Source organism: Rhinolophus ferrumequinum, chromosome 9, assembly GCF_004115265.2.
Source record: "Rhinolophus ferrumequinum isolate MPI-CBG mRhiFer1 chromosome 9, mRhiFer1_v1.p, whole genome shotgun sequence".
Taxonomy (NCBI): domain Eukaryota; kingdom Metazoa; phylum Chordata; class Mammalia; order Chiroptera; family Rhinolophidae; genus Rhinolophus; species Rhinolophus ferrumequinum.
The window spans coordinates 37,401,745-37,422,552 of NC_046292.1; the positions used below are offsets into that span (position 1 = coordinate 37,401,745).

A 20,808-nucleotide genomic window follows, 5' to 3' on the forward strand; every position below is an offset into this window, starting at 1 on the left:
AATAGAGTACTTTTAAAATCAATCTATTTTCAATTAAGTACATTGTAGAAATGAACAAACAGCAAAGAAGATTGATGAGTAAAAACAAGTAGAAGACTTGTGCTTACGTAAAAAATGAATTTGGATTCATATAATCTTTTGGTAAAAGTTAGTAAAAGTGTTAGATTCAATAAATGTTCAAGGAAATATATAACACTAACTTACCTTCAATATATGTTCCTTTTAATGGTTCATGTAACACAGAACTGTTCAGAAGTAAACTTAAAACTTTTCACCTTTCCTCGATGAATCAGGCAAAATAGATGGATACAGATAAAAGATGCAAGTAATTCAAAGTACTCACTAAGCTCTGTCATTTAAAAAAAAAAATCGAAATATCAGGGAGAGTGTTTTATGGCAAGTTGGTATCTCTCAGCAAACTTTCTACAACTTTTAAATAATCTAACTGTAAGATAAATGGCCTGATTTGTCACTTTGACTATGACATTTTGTTACACTGGCACAATGATCTCATTTTTTCAAACCAAAAATTGGCATACAGAAGGACTACCTCCATATCAATAAGGTACTCACGCATCAAATACATCAAATACATACTCTCAATTCTTCTAAATCCAGATCATATTTTAGCTTAACAAAGCAGGCATCCTCCTTCAAAACCAAGTCAAGATAAAATTTAACATTCCTTTTCTAGATCATGAGCTGTGTTCAATGAAACCAGTACAGTTCCCACTCATCCTCAGGGGATACATTTAAATACCCCAGTAGATGCCTGAAATCGTGGATACTGAACCCTATGTATACTGTTTTCTCCTATACATACATACCTACGATAAAGTTTAATTTATAACTTAGGCACAGTAAGAGATTAACAACTAATCATCAAACGGAACAATTATAACAATATATTGTAATAAAAGGTATGTGACTGTGGTCTTTCTTTCAAAATAGCTGGTGACCAATCTGATAAACGGATCTGGCTAACCAGTTAGCACATATAGCATAGACAACATTGGACACAGGAACGATTCAAGTCCTGAGCGGGATAGAACAGGAGGACGGCTCAAGATTTCATCACATTACTCAGTATCATGTGCAATGTAAAACTTATGAATTTTTATTTCTGGAATTTCCCATTTAATATTTTCAGACTGCAGCTGATGCAGGTTAACAAACCTCGAAAAGCGAAACTGTGGATATGGGGGGACTACTGTGTATGCATATATGCAAAGGTGGGTGATTCACCCTAGGCTGAGCAGGCAGGGGGTATAGAAAGAAGACTATCTGGGTCTGGACTGCACAACCTGCTTCAGGCCTGCTTTTCCAAATCTCAAACAGACCAAGGCTGTTAGTGCCCTCAGACTTAGGCAATTGCCGTCCTCTCCTCTTCCTGCAAAGATTTGCAGGGATGGCTCAGGGCTCAACTGCGAGGAAAATCCTCAGAGAGGCCTTCACTGATACCCAATGGAAAGTTACCCCCCCACACTTTATACTGCCCCTCGGGATCGTGTTCCATTATACCACGTTATTATCAAAGCAATAACCACTATGTTACTTTATTTATTGTATTTCCCACATGAGAATGTTAACCTCCAAAAGAGCAGGGATCTTGGAACCTTGTCTGTCTTGTTCATAACTGTGTCCCTAGGGCCTAGGTTAGGACTTGGCTCGTAATAGGTGAATGAAAAAGTGAATGAAATGAATGTAAATAATTAGGACAATACCAAATGTGGTAAGGATGTAGAGCAGCCAGAAGTGTCATACACTGCTGCTGGCGGGCGTGTCAATTGGTAACACTACTCTGGAAAATTGGAGGTATCTATTCAAGCATACCCTATGATCCAGCAATTCCAACAGAATACACCCACAAAAAAACACATCATCAAAAAACATGAGCCAGAATGGTCATAGCAGCATTATAAAGCAATGAAATTAAACCAGCTACAACTGCACACAAAATGGGGAAAATCTCACAAAATAACAATGAGCTAAAAAATCAGCAAAAGAATACACACTATATTGACTCCATTTATATAAAGTTCAAAAAGAGGTAGAAGTAAACTCTGGTGTTAGCAGTGAGAATAGAAGGTAACCAAGGTAACTGAAAAGGTGCACAGTTGGGGACGCGGGGTGCATTTGAGATGCTGGTCATGTTATTTCTTGAACTAGATGGTAGTTACATAGGTATGTTCTTTTTAAGAAAACTCACTGACATGCTATTTCTAAAACTGGCAGATTAGCTCAGAGATTATAAAGTAAAAAATTTAAACAATTAAAAAATGCATTGAGCTACACATTTCTGATTTGTGTACTTTTCTGTATGTATGTTAAAGTTCAAAAAATTAATCAGGAGTCCTTCTGAAGCGGCAGCATATGGAAATCATAGTAGATGTCAGGCCTCTTTGTATTGTTTTTCACTTTCTTACCCTCCACCCAGCATTTCATCCCATCCACCATCAGCAGAAATAGTCCCCAAGAGGCGTGATGAGTGGGGTGGGAAGACAGACCTGATTTGGCCTAGCAAAGGCTTTGGCTTCCAGGAGATACCCACTACAGGCTCTCAGGATTGCAGATACCAGATATCTGGAACACACATACTACCCAGCCCAGGGGTCACACCCAAGAAAAACAGGTAAGGGAGTTGCAGTAAAAATAATGATAGCAGATGTTTATTGAGCCAAAACTCTTGCTAAATTTATCTCATTTAATCCTCACAATAATCCTAGAACAATGCTAGTACTTAGTACTAAGTGCACATTGGCACTCAATAATAAATATTTGCTGAATGAAAGGTAGATGCCATTATCAACTTCAAGATGATAACTTGTCCCAATGTTATACAGGATGGCACAGTCTTAATTCAACCCCTGAGCAACCAGATTCCAATGACTGCTCTTAACCACTTCATCTTATGTTACAGTATATAATGTTAAATATATGCCTGAGAGAACTTGCTTCTGGTGTGCTTATTATAATAATTCAGGCTTTCCAGACACTGACTGAGGGAACAAATGGGTCTCCATTTCCTTACCCATAAAGTGAGATAATAACAGAAACTTCCTTTTATTCAACCAATATTTATTAACCTCCCGCTGTGTGCCAAACTCTGCTCTAGGATTACTGGGGATTAAGTAAAAAAATGCAAAATGGTAAATTCACTCCCACTTCCTTAATCCCTTGCTCTATTTGGAAGAGGCAGTAGGTTCTTTTTATTTTACTAATTTGATGAATGTTATTAAACTCACATATAATTCACACAAAAATTTTGCATTCATTTCAGGGGATTCATAAACCTTCTAAAGTCCACAAGCACCCAGTACCCATTTTTACAGACTATTAAAATAAAAAACTAACATATTTAATTATTGCAGGTTTACAGATGGCGCACCAGGATAAGAATCTTGCATCTTATGCCTAAACCCAGTGCTTTTTCCAACTGTCAAAACAGAAAGCCTTGGCATTCTAGGGTTAGAAAGTAGAAAAGGCGTCATTAGAGTTCTCTCCTGGAAAGGTGGAGTGGATGAGTGACCAGCAGTTAAGAGCAGCTCAACTGGAAAAAGACCTGGGTAGGAGCCCAAACCGCTCAGCCACAAAAAGCGACCTAGACCTGATCTGTCTCCAGGAGCAATTGCTACATCCGTAAAATGGGGTAATAACTTCTACAGCTCCGACTTCTCGGTGGTGCTTGCTACACTACGACTCAAAGGAGGAACAGATGCGATGCTTCACAAGGGCAATGCAGATAGAAGGGATGATTAAGATCATTACTGAGAGTCTCAGGACGCTGAAGGTGGCAATGCTCATGCTTCCATGCTGTTGGCTTCCGGCTACCCCACTGAAAAACTTGCAGTCCCTGGTGTAGCGAGAAGACTTTCAACATTCGGGATGTGGGAAAGGAACGCTCCTAATGGGCTTAGAACAGTGCCTGGCACTTAACGGTGGCTTAGTAAATATCTGCTGGATGAATCAATGACTGAGTCTACAAAGGACAACTTCCTCAGTTCCCGCGGCTCAGGTTCCCCTCCAGCCGGCCGGACGCCACACTCACCGGGCGCCGAAACTTCCTGAAGCTAGGCGCAAGCCCTCCACTTCCCACAGTCTCCGCTTCAGGAGCTCGTGGAGCTGCAGCAATTCTCACCTGCTCCAGATGGACTCCTCTTGCAGCCACCGAGCCGCACGCCGGAGCAGAAGCCGGCTCCTTGCTAGGAATGGAAAGAAGGTGGAGAGAATAAAATTTCGCGCCAAACGTCGTGGCCCCGCCCTCAGGCTGTCTCCACGTTCCGTCACCAGCCAGCCCTCCCGTCCCGCCCACCTAATAGAGTATGCATGACGTACGTACGTCAACGTGCAGCGTCCATCATTGATACCATCAGCGACGCCGTTTGCGGAAGAAAGTTCCTTACGCTGCAGCATTTCCGGTCTCAAGATGGTCGCCTAAGCTTTTAAAATGAGAGTTCTTCCGCCTTTCTCCAGTTCTGATTTTTTTTTAACGTAGATGTGACGTACTAAAGGACCCGACGGAAATAGAACTGGAGGCGTTCTAAAATGGCGAACCGCACAGTAAAGGATGCGCACAGCATCCACGGCACCAACCCTCAATATCTGGTGGAGAAGATCATTCGGACGCGAATCTATGAGTCCAAGTACTGGAAAGAGGAGTGCTTTGGGCTTACCGGTGAGTGGAAGCGCACTGACTCCCCATCGGCCGCTTTGTGGCACAGTTCTCCTGTTTGGGCGCCGACGGGACTGACCCCCTGAGGGTGAGACTGGGGGGGAATTTGTCATTCAGATTCCTGAGCGCCTACTATGTGCCTAGACTTGTGTTGGGCTTTGGGTACACAGATAATAGGGCCTTATTCCGAAAGGTGTCTCGGTTGTGTTCTTTGAATCATTTCATGTTTAATGATAACTTGGTGGGTTCCAGTGTTAAGTTCGGAAACCCGGGAAGGCATTAAACGAAAGTCAACGTGACCAGAACCAAATCCATGATCTTACTATCCCTAAACTTGGACCATCTGCAGTATTTCCATGTTCGGGTCCTAATATAATACCAGTTCTTCAGAGAAGCCTGCCAGGTAGTCTTTTCATCTTTGTTGGAATTCTGGCTCCTCTTTTTAGTAGCTCTGTTACTCCAGTGAGCCGTGGCTTCCTTGACTGTGAAACGAGTATAATAATACCTACCCCCGCCTCCCGCTCCCTCAATAATTAAATGGTGGTTCTAATAATTAAATGCAATAATGTATAAAAAGTGTTTGGTATGATTACAGGTATATATTGATAAAAAGTAGTCAGTGATCAATGGTAATGGTGGTGCTAGTTTTTTTTTTTTACCAGTGTTAAATACGGTATGTACTGTTACTGTTGCTGCCACCACCACGAGCTAGGATTCCATGGATGAAGCACAGTTTCTCGTTCCATAGTTCTTTCCTTGGATGATCTCCATAACATAGTTACATCCTGTACATGTAGATGCCTTCAAATTCATCTCTCCAACACAGATCTTTCCCTGAGATCTAAATCTAATTCCAAGACGTGCCAACTCAATATGTCCAAAACTGAACTCAGGACTTTTGCCTCCAACACTAGATTGTATTCTCTTGTGGTATATTTTCATTGCATTCTGTGTCTTCTTTCAACTCATCACACTTTCAGTTACTTTTTCGATGCTTTCTGCCTTGCCAGACTGTAAACTCTTTAAGAGTAATAATTGTGTCCCTCTTTTTTATCCCTCTATCTGTATCTCTAGTACTTAACACCCAGCTATAAGCTGTCAACTGTAATGTTGAATGAATTAATACAGAATTTATCCTAATTTGACGTCTAGTATATAAAAAGATTTCCCATTAATGGTAGCTAACATTTATTATTTGCTGTTTGTCATGTAAGCATTAGCATTTATTTGAATTGTCTTCTTTGATTCTCACTATAGCTCTTAAACTTTGTACCTTTATTATTTAAATTTGAACTGACAGGCCCAAAGAGAGGTGAAATGACTTGCCCTAGTTCATTTCACATAGCTAGTGTTGATTTTGACAACAACATTGAAAGGTTATTATTCCCATTCTGTAGATGAGGTTTGCTTAAGGTTATGTAGCTATTGAGTTGTTATTGTTTCTTTTTTTGAACTGAAAAAGTAGCTTTGCAGTCGATTTGACATGTTAGTAACTCCACAGGATGCTCTGATCATAAATTCTTAACTGGGCAGTTCATTGTGTGTAGTCATGCCCCAGGATTGTAACTTCTTTAGTAAAAGGTTTATCTTTGCCTGAAGCAAGCCCTGTCTATGGTTGGCATCTAGGTTAACACAGCTTTGAAATGTCAGAGTAATCCTCTTTTTGGGAGCACATAATCTTGTTAACTATTCTGTAATCCAATCATAGAGATTCCCCCACCTTGCTTTCTCCCACACTTCCTTAGTTCTAAATGTATAAAAAGAAATGTGAAACTCATTCTCCAGAGCAGTTGAGATTTTTTTTGCTTCCCAGCATATCAGTTTGGCTCAAATAAACTCTTAAACAAAAATTCTCTGCAGCTTTGGACGTTCTTATGTTGACACTTCTAATTCCTAATTTGGCAGTTTTTCCCCTACATGATGGTGACAAGTGTGGACTCTGAAGTTAGACTGCTTAGATTTAAATCCAGGACTTGCTGCTTTTTGGCTGTGGACCTTGAGCAAGTCACTTAACCTTTCTTAGCCCTCATTATCCTTAGCTGAAAACAGGGACAGTGCTGTAATTTACTTCATGGCTTATTGTGAAGATTAAATGAGATAACATGAAATGTTTAGCAGAGTACATGGCAGGTACTCAGAGTACTCCACAATGCATGATCATCTGCATTTATTATTATTACTATTAATACACACTTGTTCTCCTAATAGTAAACTGTTGATGAGTATTCACAGCACCAAACCTTGAACTAACTTCTCTCCACTTCAAACTGGGGAAATCTTAGCCCTAGTATATCTGAGATGCCACTCTATTTGTTTTTTTTGTTTGTTTGTCTTTTTTAGCTGAACTTGTAGTCGATAAAGCCATGGAGTTAAGGTTTGTGGGAGGCGTCTATGGTGGCAACATAAAACCAACTCCCTTTCTGTGTTTGACCTTGAAGATGCTTCAGATTCAACCGGAGAAGGATATTATTGTTGAGTTTATAAAAAATGAAGACTTCAAGTGAGTGAAATGTTGACTGGCTAATACAAAAGCTTCAATTTCACTAGTCCTGAATTTGGCTTTGGTTAAGAGGAGTGATAACATTGAATCTCATTTGCATAGAGAGTTCCACTCTAGGATTTTGCTGTTGAACTCTTGAATTTGTATTTTGTCTATTTTGATTGTATTGATCATCTTTACTTTCTCAGTCTTGGTAACTTTTCCCCCACAAAAAATATTTCAGTCACTGGATGCTCAAGGGTGAAGAAAACAACATAGTGGTAGGTAAGAGGGAAATTTTTGGTGTTAGATATAGGTTCATGTCCATACTCTATTACTTACTAACTATGACCTTAGAGAAGTTACTTAATTTTCTAAGCTTTATTTTCTTATTCCTGTAAAATAGAGACAGTAATATCAAGTTAGGAATGATGTGAAGGTTAAAAAGAATAGTGCTATAAATCTCACAACACAGTGTATGCTGCATAGTAAACACACCAAAATTGTGAGCTGCTCTTATTTTAACTATCCATTCTCAAGGAGTTCACAGACAAGTATAAGAAACAGACATAATAGTAGTTTACTAACGCGTTTCTCTGAAAATTAGATCTAACTGGACAGTTAGCTCTAATGTGTCTTTTAGAACAAAATTATTGTATATTATATATTGTATATTATATATTAAATATAACATATATATTAATTATCTATATATTATATAAGACCGCGTCTTGTATAATATTATATAAGACCCGGTCTTATAGTAAAACAAGGGGTCTTATATTAATTTTTGTTCTAAAAGACGCATTAGAGCTGACTGTCTGGCTAGGTCTTATTTTGGGGGAAACACAGTATGTGTCAGTCTCTATTCTAAGGGATTGACATATAATAATTTATTTAACCTTCACAATAATGCTGTAAAATTATCCCCATTTACAAGGGAGGAAAATTAGACATGAAGAGATTAAGTAATTTCCCCAAGGTCAAACAGCTAGTAAGTGGCAAAAATGGATTCAGAGTCCATAATCTTACAAAACTCTTAACAGCTAGAAAATAGCTAACTTTTAGTAAGCATTTACTATGTGCTATATGCTCTGCTTAGCACTTTACACACATTCTTACTTACTACTCCAAGCCAGCAAATTAGATGCTACCATCTCTATTTTACAAGGATTGAGAAAGCAAGTAACTCGCCCAGTGTTACAAAGTAAATAATGGAATCAGCATTTGAACCCAGGTGACTTTGACTTTTTTTTCCCCCAGAAGCAGCATTCTGCCGCCTAGCAACAATTTATATAGTCATTTCTATGTGTATTAATTCTCATATTGTTAGTAAATATATCTTATACTTTCTGTTAAATTCAGTATCTCATTTGATTCTTAAAATAATCATGTGGAGTTAAGTAGGTTCTATCGTAGTTTTATAGATGATGTAATAGACTGAAAGTTGAACAACACGTCCCAAGTTCCTACAACCAGTAAGTGATAGAATGGGAACTTGAACCCAGGTCTCCATACTTTAGCTCTTTCTACTGTCCCATGCTGCCTCTAAAATTGCAGCTTTCTCATCTGTCAAAGAGAAGAAAAAACTTGTTTATCCACTACTATGATTAGAAAATCTAGTTGTAAAACTCAGGAACTTTTTAGGATGAACTTTTAGAACTTTTTAGAATCTGTTTCACTTTGATTTTTTGATCAGGTATGTCCGCATGTTGGGAGCACTTTACATGAGGCTGACAGGCACTGCAATTGATTGCTACAAGTACTTGGAGCCTCTGTACAATGACTATAGAAAAATCAAGAGCCAGAACCGCAATGGGGGTGAGTATGGTGCCATGTGACTGGATCTTCATTCCTGAGCCAATTTCTATTTCACCAGTGTCTCTCCCCTCACATTGTCACATGCATTGCGAGTGCTCCCCTTCATCTCCCTGTGGGGAGTATTCCATTAGACTACTAGCTTCCTAGGACCTTCCCCAGCCTAAGCTGTCTGCTCACCTTTCCAACTGCATTGTATGTTAATCCCTGCCTTGTATCATGTGCTCCATCCCATAAGGTCTAACTCTGGAATGACCATCTTCATAAAAGCCTTCTCCAAGTCTCCCAGAGTTAGTTTTTCATATGTTACATCTTCAGAGTTCTTTCTACTGTCCTCTCCACTTCACACTGCAGTAGACAGACTAAGTGTACTTACTCATACTTATGTAGGAGTCCCACTGAAAAACAAGTATATCCAAGAGGGGCAGCTCCAGACCTTTTCAAAGAGACACTTTTAGTGGTAAAGTGGGATTTGGGATTATGCAATCAAAACCTTTTCTCACTCAGTGTCCCAAAAGTAACATTTCCCCTCTACATGTATCATTAAGCAGTTTGAAAGTTAAGAATTTGGTATTATACTTTCCACTTTTGTTGATTTACTCATTCCAACATCTGCCAGGTACTCTGCCGTGTACTCTAAATAACATGGTGAACAGATGGACATGGTCATGGCCATCATGGAATTACAGATTTATGATCATATTATGTTAAGAAAGGGTTTCTCAACCTATTGACAATTTTGGCTAGATAATTCTTTGTTGTAGGGAGCTGTCCTGTGCATTGTAGGATATTTAACAGCATTCCTGGCCTCCCCTCACCAGATGCCAGTAGCACACCCCCCACCTCACCAAGTTCAGGGGCAAAACACCCCTGGTTGAGAACTACTGAACTAAGGTAATGTTTACTGTAGAAATTCTGAAATTGCTCCATTTACCATATAAGATTCATTTCTACTTTCAGAAACATGGTGTGTTCACATGAGAAATTAGTTATATAATCTATTCAAGAACATCACCCCTATATAATTCACTACTGTTTGTCCTTACTTTGTGTTTGTCTCTCCTGCTAATTGGGAAAGCTTCCCCTTACCTCTTTATCCCCAGCTCCTAAAAGAGGCCCGGCACATAGATGGTCTCAGTAAAGGTGAGTTGAATGAATGAAGATAGATGGTGATGACAGGCTATGAAGGGCTGTACTTTGAGCCCAGGTTTGACAGAAGTCCCTTCTGTGTGATTGCCACACTGCAATAGCTCTACTAGTGAATGTGCAGGGAAAGGGACGTTGCAGAGAATTCACACTTTTTATACTAAGTACCTTGTTAGCTATTTTACACATAGCGTCTTACAATTCTTTTACATTTTGGCTATCTCAATGTATTTCCAAGTTGCTTGAGCTTATGATTTTTCTTTCAGAGTTTGAACTGATGCATGTAGATGAGTTCATTGATGAACTACTGCACAGTGAGCGAGTATGTGATATCATTCTGCCCCGGCTACAGGTAAGAGATAAAGGTCTTATAACTGGGTCACCCTTCTCCCCTCCAAAACAGGCAAATACATGCACAATAAACCATTGAAACTGATGGATTCCAGGGATCTTCTTAATAAGGAGTCTTCATGTCTATGAAAAAGGATTGGGAGTGAGAGGAAAGCAGATAATTCGAAGGGTAGGGCTTTAAAAGTGAATAATTAAATAACACAAGAAATCTTTAAAATGTTATATCAAGGAGATTATAGCTAGGGTAGGCTTTTAAACTTCGTGGGCAGCTTTTTGCGTATTGATCTTCATATAAAAATTCAGGATATAAAACTGATAAAAGGAGGGTCAGGAGTGGGAGACTGAGATCTTAACCCCTAAAATATCACTGTACTCATCCTGCCTCCCTTCCCTAGAGATAAATGATTTCCATGAAGCACCTTTCACGAACAGGTTTTAGAGTATAATTTTAAAACTATTGTTGAAAATATAAAAGCAAAATAAATATAATAGGTAGCCTAAAGGGATAGAGAACGTGGAGAGATAAGTGGAAATTTCTAAAAAGGAAGTGGAGAGATGACTGAACAGGGAACTAGGACACCTAAGTTTCTGGGTTATTACAGCTTACTAGCTGTGAGACCTGGTCTTATTTTCCCATCTATAAAATGGGAAAATTAGACTACCTCAGTAGTCTTTAAACTGTCCTGTGGGAGTATTATAAGGCTACTGAGAGGAATAAGAGGAGATACCCCCATATATCCCAACCAAGGCATCTCCTTTTTTCTCTAAGTTACATATTAAGCTTGAAAGTGAGATTTCATTTGAACAAAGGCTTTTTTTCTTTAAATGGCTTTATTAAGGTATAATTGACACAGAATAAACTACATATATTTAAAGTGTACAGTTTGGTAAGTTTTGACATATGTCTACACCCTTGAAACTATCATCACAATCCATCACCCCAGAAAGTTTCCTTCTTTTATGTAATCCCTCCTTCCCACTTCTCTCCCTCACCCCTAAGCAACCACTGATATGCTGTCTGTCCTGATAGATTAATTTGCATTTTGGAATTAATACAATACATTCTCTTTATCCATTTATCTGTTTATGCAGAATTGTGGGATACAAAGTCAATCTATAAAAATCAGTTATATTTCTGTACACTAGCAATGAACAATTGGAATTAAAATTTTTATTTAAGAGGTACTTACAAAAATATAAAATAATTAAGGATAATTTTATCAAAAGATGTGCAAAACTACAAAACCTCAACTTAGAGAAATTAAAGAAGATTTAAATAAAGGGAGAAATATGTCTATGGTATATCTTATGCCATGATTTACAATTGTTTTGTTGTCAATTCTCCCAAATGAATCTATAGTTTCAATTCCAATCAAAATCCCAGTAGGCTTTGGTAGAACTTGACAAGCTGATCCTAAAATTTATATGAATTTAAAGGACCTAGAATAGCCAAAGGACTATTAGCAAAAGGACCTAGAATAGCCAAAACAACTTTGAAAAAGAAAAAAGTAGGACAAATACTACATGATTCCAAGACCTGGTATGGTAAACAAGACAGTGTTGTACTGGCATGAGGACATACAAAGGGATCAGTGGAACAAAATAAAAACCAGAAATAAAACTGTGTGTGTGTGTATATGTATGTATGTGTATGGGTGGTGTGAGAGGTGGTGGTTGTATAGCATTATGAATATACTAAAAACCACTGAATCATACACTTTAAAAATAGTTAATTGAATGTTACATGAATTTCACCTCAATGAAAAACAGCTCAAAGAGATCTGAAAAACTTCAAAGTAGGGAATAGAATGGATTGCAGATACTTGGTAAGTGAGAGAAATTTGCTCAGTGCAGGAAACCGGCTGGATGAAAGCAGTTGGTAGATGAAGACTCGCACTTAAATGCAATGAACCAACTCTTCCTCCACAGTGACCTAGTTACAGGAAATCCTATAAAATAAAAATCCTGAAAATGAGTGTGGTATATCTCTCCTGTTCCATTTTGGCTACTGTAGTGAAGAGAATGAGATTTCAAACCTGAAAACTTGCTTTCAGAGTCCAATTCTCACACTAACTGATTGTGGGTTACATTAGCTGCTATTATAAATATTATCTTTAGTTATTTATTTTAGAAATACTGTAAGAAATGGAATACTTTGAAGTGCAGTCACATTGTGTATAAGGATTCCAAACCCTAGTCAGCTCTAAGCAAGCCACCAGGGTAAATGAGGGGGTCTGCATGGAGTCCAGAAGACGAAAAACACTCCTCACTGAGAAGAGAGAAATTGAATTCTGATTATATCACCGTGAGGTGTGTTCTGGCGTGGGCCTCTACATGTCCTCGATGAAGTGACCCTGAAGACTACTTTCTGCTCTGATTCTGTATTAAGCAACCCATAGGTTATCAGTTTAACTTTTCGTGTGCCCTGACATTGGCAAGGAAGTGCCATTGAATTAATTCTAATTTCATCAAACACAAATACTATGAATTACTGTATGGACTTTAGTCACTTCTGAGTATGGCAAACATTAGGGATTCTGGATGCAATTCTGCTGCAGTCCTAGATACCAAACTGTGGTCCTGTGATAGGAAAGCCTTTTTTCAGAGGATTGACTTCACTGAGTGGCATCTTTGTCTCATTTCTTCCAACTTTTACAGAATTTTGTTAGGGATGAGTAAGAGCTAAGTAGCATACCAGTGTTACTGTTTATTCTCGGGCTATCCCACATTCTTTATGTCCTTGGCATAAGAAAATGGTAAGGGATATTATAACACAGCCAGTCCATTTGACAATTTTGAACTCACCTTTGCTTTTCAGCTTCTTAATCACTTGATAAGCACTAGTAAGCCACATCTCACAACAAAATGGAACCAGGAGATGAATTATTTCCTGGGCCTTGTTAAAAATGCATGACTCTAGACAGCTCCCTAAATCTTGGGACTAGTAGAGAATTGGTGCTACTCTAAAGCAGGACCCAAGGCACTCTTCAGCCCCTAAACTGGGCAGAGCCTCAATGGGTCTCTTGGTAGATTCTGGTCTGAGCCTCTCCTGGAGGAACTACCAGCCAACAGTCTCAGCTGTGAACTTAAGGCCTTTGTAAATGAAGCCCACATTTTTTCATTCAAGGCTACACCTATACTGATTGATATCCCATTGACCTTAGAATATACATCACAGGGAATAGAGCCAACAGAAAATAAAGATGTTCCCTTCAGCTTTGTATTTATTTGTTTACAGGGGAACCTAAAGGAGTCTATAGATTATTCCAGGTATTTTCCTTAGGAAAATCTTGAACTGTCTAGATGTCTTTGAAATGAAATTGCCTCAGCTGTTGCTCCATAGTTTTTCTGTTAATCCCAGAAGCCCACTGTTGGGGCTTCAGGACAGAGGGAGGTCCCCTAATCTCATTGTGTTCTTTATAGAAACGGTATGTGCTAGAGGAAGCTGAGCAGCTGGAGCCTCGGGTTAGCGCTCTGGAAGAAGACATGGATGACGTGGAGTCTAGTGAAGAGGAGGAAGAGGAGGATGAGAAGGTCAGGTACCAGAGGGCTTAGGGGTTGGAGGGACAGTTATCAGAGATGGGAATGGTCCTTTTTTGTTTTCAATTTTAAACTTTCTTTAACCAAAAAAAATACATATATAGTCAATAAAAATATGGGCTTTAGAGTTAAATAGGCCTTGACTCATATCTCAGTTCTGTACAGAGGGTGCCAAAAAAATGTATACACATTTCAAGAAAGGAAAACTATTAAAATTGTTATACTCAATATATACCGATAAGAAAGATGAATACAAATCACGTTTGACTTCTGCAATTACAAAAGGTGCTCAAAGTGGTTACCGTCAGCGTCTAGACACTTCTGATTACGGTGAAGTACTGCTCGAGCAACGCTGACCAGAGTGTCCACTTGTATACATTTTTTGGCACCCCCGGTATATATAGTGGTATTTTGTACGTATTACCTAATTTCAGTTTTCTTTTCAAAGCAAGGATAATACCTTTCTTTTAGGACTTCTGAGCATTAAATGAGATGATACACAAAAAGCCCTTAGTATATATTGGGACATTATAATTGTGTAATAAAATGGTAGCTATTAAAATAAATACTTGGGACAAAAATAATACTGTTTATAATTGAACCTATCCTAAAGACCAACCCTGATTTAGAAAAGAAACAGTGCCTGCTGCATGGTCATGTTCTTTCACTATTAGTTATGATGCTGAAAAGTTGAAAACAGTCAAGCTGTCAGGGAGCAGTCCGGTAAACTATTAGGCAGCCATTAAAACTATTAGGAAAAGTATACGATAATGGGGAAATGCTTACGGTAAGTTAAAAAAGGACCTAAAACATTTGTCATTAAAATTAAAGTAACAGTATATGTATAGAAAAAGGCTAGAGGGAAATACAATAAATGCTTGCTTCTGAATACTGAGACAATACAAATGGAAGTGTAGCTTGGAGCCATGAGGCTTCCTTTGAAGTAAGCACAGAAAGAAGCACAATCATTCATGAATTCAAAGCCATGCAAAAGCTCAGGTGCTCTTCTGTGGTGAGTGAAACAAAAGAGGCATTTTTTAAATGGAAAATTTTAGCTGCATTCCAAAGTGGAGAGAATGTGCCTCAATTTACCCATCAACTTACTTTAATAATGACCAACTCAGCCATTGTGTTTCTTCTACATCTCTGTCTACCCAATTGCCCCCACCAGTTATCTTGAAGCAGATCATAGTCATCATCTATTTCATCCACAATATTTCAGAAGACAAGGGCTCCCTTTTTAACCATGATACCATCATCAACCCCCCTCCCCCAAATCAACAATAATTCCTTAATATCATCAAAAAATATTCAGTATTGGGACAGCCAGATGGCTCAGTTGGTTAGAACACAAGCTCTCAACAACAAGGTTGCCGGTTCAATTCCCACATGGGATGATGGGCTGCACCCCCTGCAACTAAAGATTGAAAATGGCGACTGAACTTGGAGCTGAGGTGCGCCCTCCACAACTAGATTGAAGGACAATGACTTGGAGCTGATGGGCCCTGAAGAAACACACAGTTCCCCAATATTCCCTAATAAAATAAAATAAAAAAAAAATTCAGTATTCACATTTCCCAAACTGTCCTGTATTTTTAAGTTTCAGTTAGTATTCAGAAAATGTCCATAAATTGTAATTGGTTTTTATGTTCCTTAAGTGTCTTGTAGTCTCTCAAGTTTCCTTCATTGTTTTTTCTCTTGCAGTTTTTATGTATTACCGTTTCCCCGAAAATAAGACCTAGCCAGACCATCAGCTCTAATGTGTCTTTAGGAGCAAAAATTAATATCATATTATGTTAATTATATTATACCCGGTTTATAGTAAAATAAGACAGGGTCTTATATTAATTTTTGCTCCAAAAGACGCATTAGAGTTGATGGTCCGGCTAGGTCTTATTTTTGGGGAAACACAGTATATATCAGGTTATTCTGTACAGATTTTCACAATCTGTATTTTTTATTGTGTCCGTTATGTGACTTAACATGTTCATTTGTCCCTTGTATTCCTTTAAACCAGTTCTTAGATCTAGAGGCTAACTGGATTTGGGTGTTTTAACCCCTTTGAAGTGGAGTAGCACTGCTTCATAGGTAGTGGTGTATCCTTCCCCCAGGATGAACCAAAGTCTGGCTGTCTTTGTGCTACTGATGATCTGTTCCTGGATCTGTCAGGGATTGTAAAATGGTGACACACTAATTCTTTATTTCTTCATCATTTGTTTTCTGTAACACTGCTATAAAGAGAAACCGTCCAAATTAACATTTAGTTTTCATAGGTATAACCTATAGGAAAGGCAACACAAATATTTCCCTTTCTCAGTTTTTAAAAGGAATAGATTCCATTGTCTCCTCCTCCCAAGGTGATGAGTGCTCTTTTGTTCTTGGTAACATTGTGAACTCATAGATTTGATGTGCTTTGAACCATTATTGTGCTTGATACTTAAGATTATCCCATCTTTAGCCTGTGGGGACCCCTCAACTTGAGTCATGAGACTTTTTTGATACATAGTATTCTCCGCCTCCTTGCTTTCTAATATGACAATACAATCTAATCATGTTAGTTTCTGCCCCTGACCTGGTATTAGCCATTTTCCAAAGAGTCCTTGTTTCCATTTACTGAGATAATGGTGTTTAGATAACACAACTTAAGCACTGTCAGTGCTTGTTGCTACAGGTTTATAAGTCCCTTGAAGGGAGAATTTGGGATAGAATGGGGAGTGTAAGCAGTGTTCTGGATGGTTCGTATAAGCCTGTGCTCCTCACTGACTCATCTTGTTTCCAGTTGGAGAGAGTACCATCACCTGATCACCGACGGAGAAGCTACCGAGACTTGGACAAGCCGCGTCGCTCTCCCACACTGCGCTACAGGAGGAGTAGGAGCCGTTCTCCCAGAAGGTAAGGTCCTAGTCATTCGCCTCTTCCAGGGAGACTGTAAACACTGTAGTGTAGAAGTTTGGACTTCGGGGAAAGAAAACTGGAAGTCTGTGGAGAATGTTTGCTTGCCCAGTATATTAGTTACTGAAAAAACACCCACAAAACCTTAGTTGTAAACAATAACCATCTCTTTTTAAGTTCACAAGTCTGCAGTGATATAAACTGGGCTTGGGTAGGCAGTTTTTTGAGGATGTTATGTTCACCTACCTGTTTCGCAGTGTTGGCCAGTACAGGGTACTGGGACAACTCATCTCTTCTCCACGTTTGTCTCATTCTAGGCTAAGTTAGGTATTTCTCATGGCAATAGCAGAATTCAAGGGTAAACAAGTCCAATCAGCAAGTAGCTTTCCACTATCTGCTTATTATCACAGCTTTAAATATCCCATTGGCCAAAGCAGGGCATATGGCCAGTCCTAGACTTGGGAGGGTTCTAAAACGTTACATGACAAAGGACATGGATAACTGAGATGGGTGAAGGACTGGGCTGTTTTTGCAATCTACAACACCTAGTACACCTACTAAAGCTCTCCTCTTCTTTCCACATAGGCGGAGTCGGTCTCCAAAAAGGAGGAGGTAAGCCTTCAGTGCTTTGTAATGAAGGACAGGGATTTGGGGATGGGGGTGCCTTTTTGTGAGTATATTGTCAAAGAGAGATGGGAGTCTGACCATTCATTTCTACAGCCCCTCCCCTCGCCGAGAAAGGCATCGGAGCAAGAGTCCAAGACGGCACCGCAGCAGGTCCCGAGATAGACGGCACAGATCCCGCTCCAAGTCCCCAGGTACAGCATTTGGGCCTTTTGCTATTGGTTGTCTTAAAAAAATGTAATAGGGGCAGTTAACCTGAAGTACAGGAGTGCCTGTGTTATTCCTTAGAAGAAAAGGAAATGGACTTAAATTTGAAAATTAAGAGTTCACATCTTGACTGTCATTTATAAGCTTTGCTGATAGGATTAGCGTTCACTTTTTCTTTATCTGAAATTATAGGAATAAGTCCTAACAGAGTAGTGGTAAATACCCAATGTGATGTTTGTGTAGTAATTAGCCATAAAGCCCTGAGTGCATATAAAATGGGTTCAGTTCTCCTCTCCTTACCACACACACACACATCCCAGTTTGGAGAGGTGCTACCAACCAGAGGTATCCATAGCACAGGCCAAAATAATATTAAGCCAATGGAATTCCTTCCATTAGGGGAGGTGAAAATGAGAGTGGAGGAGGGTAGAATCTCATTCATCCAATGGACTCTTCTTTCCCAGGTCATCACCGTAGTCACAGACACAGGAGCCACTCGAAGTCTCCTGAAAGGTATGGATTAACCTCTGTTTTGACTTAAGAATTTTACTCTTTATTCAGAAATTACAATCCCAATAACAACTAAATTGGACTTTAAATTTTTTCTCAGTTGGGGATATTTAGGAATTCATTACAAGACAAAATTGGCCTACTGCCCTGAGAATTACTAGAATTATGAATGTTTGTGTTATTCTGTTGTTGTTTTTACTTTTAGGATTGCAGCTTTGGATAGTGGTAAGGGCATGAGCTTTTTGGTCTCAGGAGACCTGGGCTGGCATCCCAGCTTTTAACAGAGTGACATAGGACAATTTACTTTCATGTGATAAGCTTTCATTAGAAATCTCTGTTATATAAACTACTAGGTGCAGTCTTAACCTTTTAGAGGTCATTTCCTCAATGGTAAATTTTCGATAGCAATGCATGACTCATTGTGTTGCTCTGAGACATAAAAACACCAGTGTCATCATATTCTGGTCTTCCTCAAAAGTCCTTGCCCAGCTTCTTGAACAGATGTTAAATATAATGATTTGTATGTGTTGCCATTTCAGGTCTAAGAAAAGCCACAAGAAAAGTCGGAGAGGGAATGAGTAATGGACTCAGTTTGGGTTTAGTCCCAACAGCCTCCTTCGGATATGAAGGCATCTGTCTATGTGGAAAGATTAAGATCTACTCCCCAGGCAGCTATGAGAATATTTTAGGGTTTTTTTTAACCTAAAAGTTTCTCCACTTTTTTTTTTTAAAATGAAAGAGGTGCTGAGATTTGTATCTCTTTTTGAATCCTAATCCATGTTTAAGGGATAATGCTTCCCAAGGACAGCTTTTGACCCCTCTGTACAACCAACCTTGCTTGACTGGACTCAAATTTATGAGGGTAAAAGGATTTGAGGGGGTGGAGGATATGAATGACAAGGAGAAGATGTGGCCACCTAGTGATCCTTTTGTTATTAAATTTGACACACCATTTCCTATCTTTCTGTGGTTTGGTTTTGGTTTGCTCTGTGATTGAAACTTACGAGAATCCTGAGATTTGTGCTGTTGCTGTTACATTCAAAAATCAAGTTAAAACGTATTAGCACCAACTTTTTCCCCCAGCAGTAGCAAGTGGTAATAAACATGAAAACTGACTGGTTAGCAGCAGCTTTGTAAGAAAAGAAAGCAAACATAAAGCTTCTTCTGGACCTTTTTAATCCAGTTGCATTGAACAGTTCAACAAACAGTAAAACGTAACATATTTTCTGTAGCATTCTTGTATAGTATTTCTTCTTCCACACAAGTCTTGGATTCCAGGTTAAGATATTCAGCTTTTGTCCTACAAGCATTGACATTATCTAAGTCTAATCAGTAGCAGTAGGGCAGTAAGATTGAAAAGGTTTGATGGAGAAAAACATCAAACGTATCTAATACCATTCAGGGTTTTGACCTGAACTGCTGGACAACATTCACAAAGCCAGAAAATACAGCAGGAAGAAACCAGGCTACAAAGGGGCAGGTAGTGAGAGTTGTGGTGGCAGTGAAAATGATGCATTCAGTTTCAAGTTTAATTTGAGACAGCTACGGTATATCTCAAGTTCAGACAGTTGGAAGTAGGGACTGGAGTTGAGCATAGTGATCTGGCCCTGAAATGACAATATTTAGGTAATTGTGCAATATGTAGAAATAAATGAGATGGCCCAGAAATTGTGTATATGTAAGAAAAGCCAGTAACAATCATAGGCAACAGCAACACTGGAGAGAGGAAGACGAGCATTCAGAAAGGTAGAATTAGGAAAGAGTAAGTCTAAGAACAAAGAAACAAAATAAGGACTAAAAAGTGTCCATGGATGTTGATAAGAAAGTGCTAGGATCTTTGCTAGAAAAGTTCTGTTTACCTGTACTTACCTTTCCTCCTCTAAAAATGGAAAAGTGATTTGAATGACTTCAGACAGTTCTGGTCCCAGTCAGAATTGAATTGTGTGGAGATCCAGTTTCTTGGGAAGCCGTATCTGGTCATAGGATAAACATTCTATTGCTTGCTATTGAACTGAAGGATTTTTGCAGCAATATTAAAGCATTTTGGAATCATATTTGAGATTTCATATTCTTCAGTGATTCCTCTGCTGGTGATACTTCAGCTAATAAAAGTTGTCCATAGAGCTATTATGGTTTATCATACAATTGTATATAGGACTGCCTTTAAAAATTAAATATAAGCACTAATATTTACATCAGTTATACTCTAAGCAGTTTTTTTTTTACCAGTGATCTAGATGAAATGTCTTTGGATAAATGACCTATGGACCAACCAACTCATCATCCAGTACATTGTTTAAATAAAAATTTTAAAATAAAATTTAAACTTGCTTTATAAAACCCCAATTTTTAATAACAAATAAACCTCCCCAATCATACTTACTCAGGCATATGGTGAAATATGGACCAAAGGGGGCAGCACAGCCAACTTATAGCAGGAAGCATATTATCCCTATTCTCTCATTAGTACAAAGAGATAACAGTGAGTGGGGCATGATGAACATCTCTCTGTTGATCGTTTTGATGAAAATTACAGATTTGCAGAGGAGATGGAACTTTAAGGATCAAC

The 20,808-nt window shown here is 38.7% G+C and overlaps 2 protein-coding genes across 6 annotated transcripts in view; one reads left to right on the forward strand and one right to left on the reverse strand.

The window, feature by feature from the left end:
• ORC1 (origin recognition complex subunit 1) overlaps positions 1 to 4,259 on the reverse strand; it is a 29,424-nt gene extending 25,165 nt beyond the window's left edge. The window contains exons 1-2 of one of the 4 annotated variants that reach the window (XM_033113206.1): positions 4,139 to 4,259; positions 205 to 349 (exon numbers count right to left, since the gene is read on the reverse strand). The gene's annotated coding sequence lies outside the window, so the exon portion shown is untranslated. Of the gene's footprint in view, positions 1 to 204; positions 350 to 4,048 lie in introns of all 4 variants that reach the window. The other 3 variants (XM_033113208.1, XM_033113207.1, XM_033113205.1) reach the window with 3 other exon arrangements.
• A 100-nt stretch (positions 4,260 to 4,359) lies between these two features.
• PRPF38A (pre-mRNA processing factor 38A) lies at positions 4,360 to 20,437 on the forward strand. 2 transcript variants are annotated; one of them, XM_033113459.1, is made up of 10 exons: positions 4,360 to 4,675; positions 7,013 to 7,172; positions 8,851 to 8,972; positions 10,382 to 10,467; positions 13,890 to 14,000; positions 16,786 to 16,898; positions 17,484 to 17,510; positions 17,619 to 17,716; positions 18,194 to 18,242; positions 18,779 to 20,437. In XM_033113459.1, the coding sequence occupies exons 1-10, from the start codon at positions 4,546 to 4,548 to the stop codon at positions 18,819 to 18,821; spliced, it is 939 nt and encodes a 312-aa protein (XP_032969350.1). In that variant the 5' UTR covers positions 4,360 to 4,545; the 3' UTR covers positions 18,822 to 20,437. The 2 variants fall into 2 exon arrangements, with proteins under 2 accessions (XP_032969350.1, XP_032969352.1); XM_033113461.1 differs by having other exon boundaries at positions 4,639 to 4,760.
• The last annotated feature ends 371 nt before the right edge of the window (positions 20,438 to 20,808 follow it).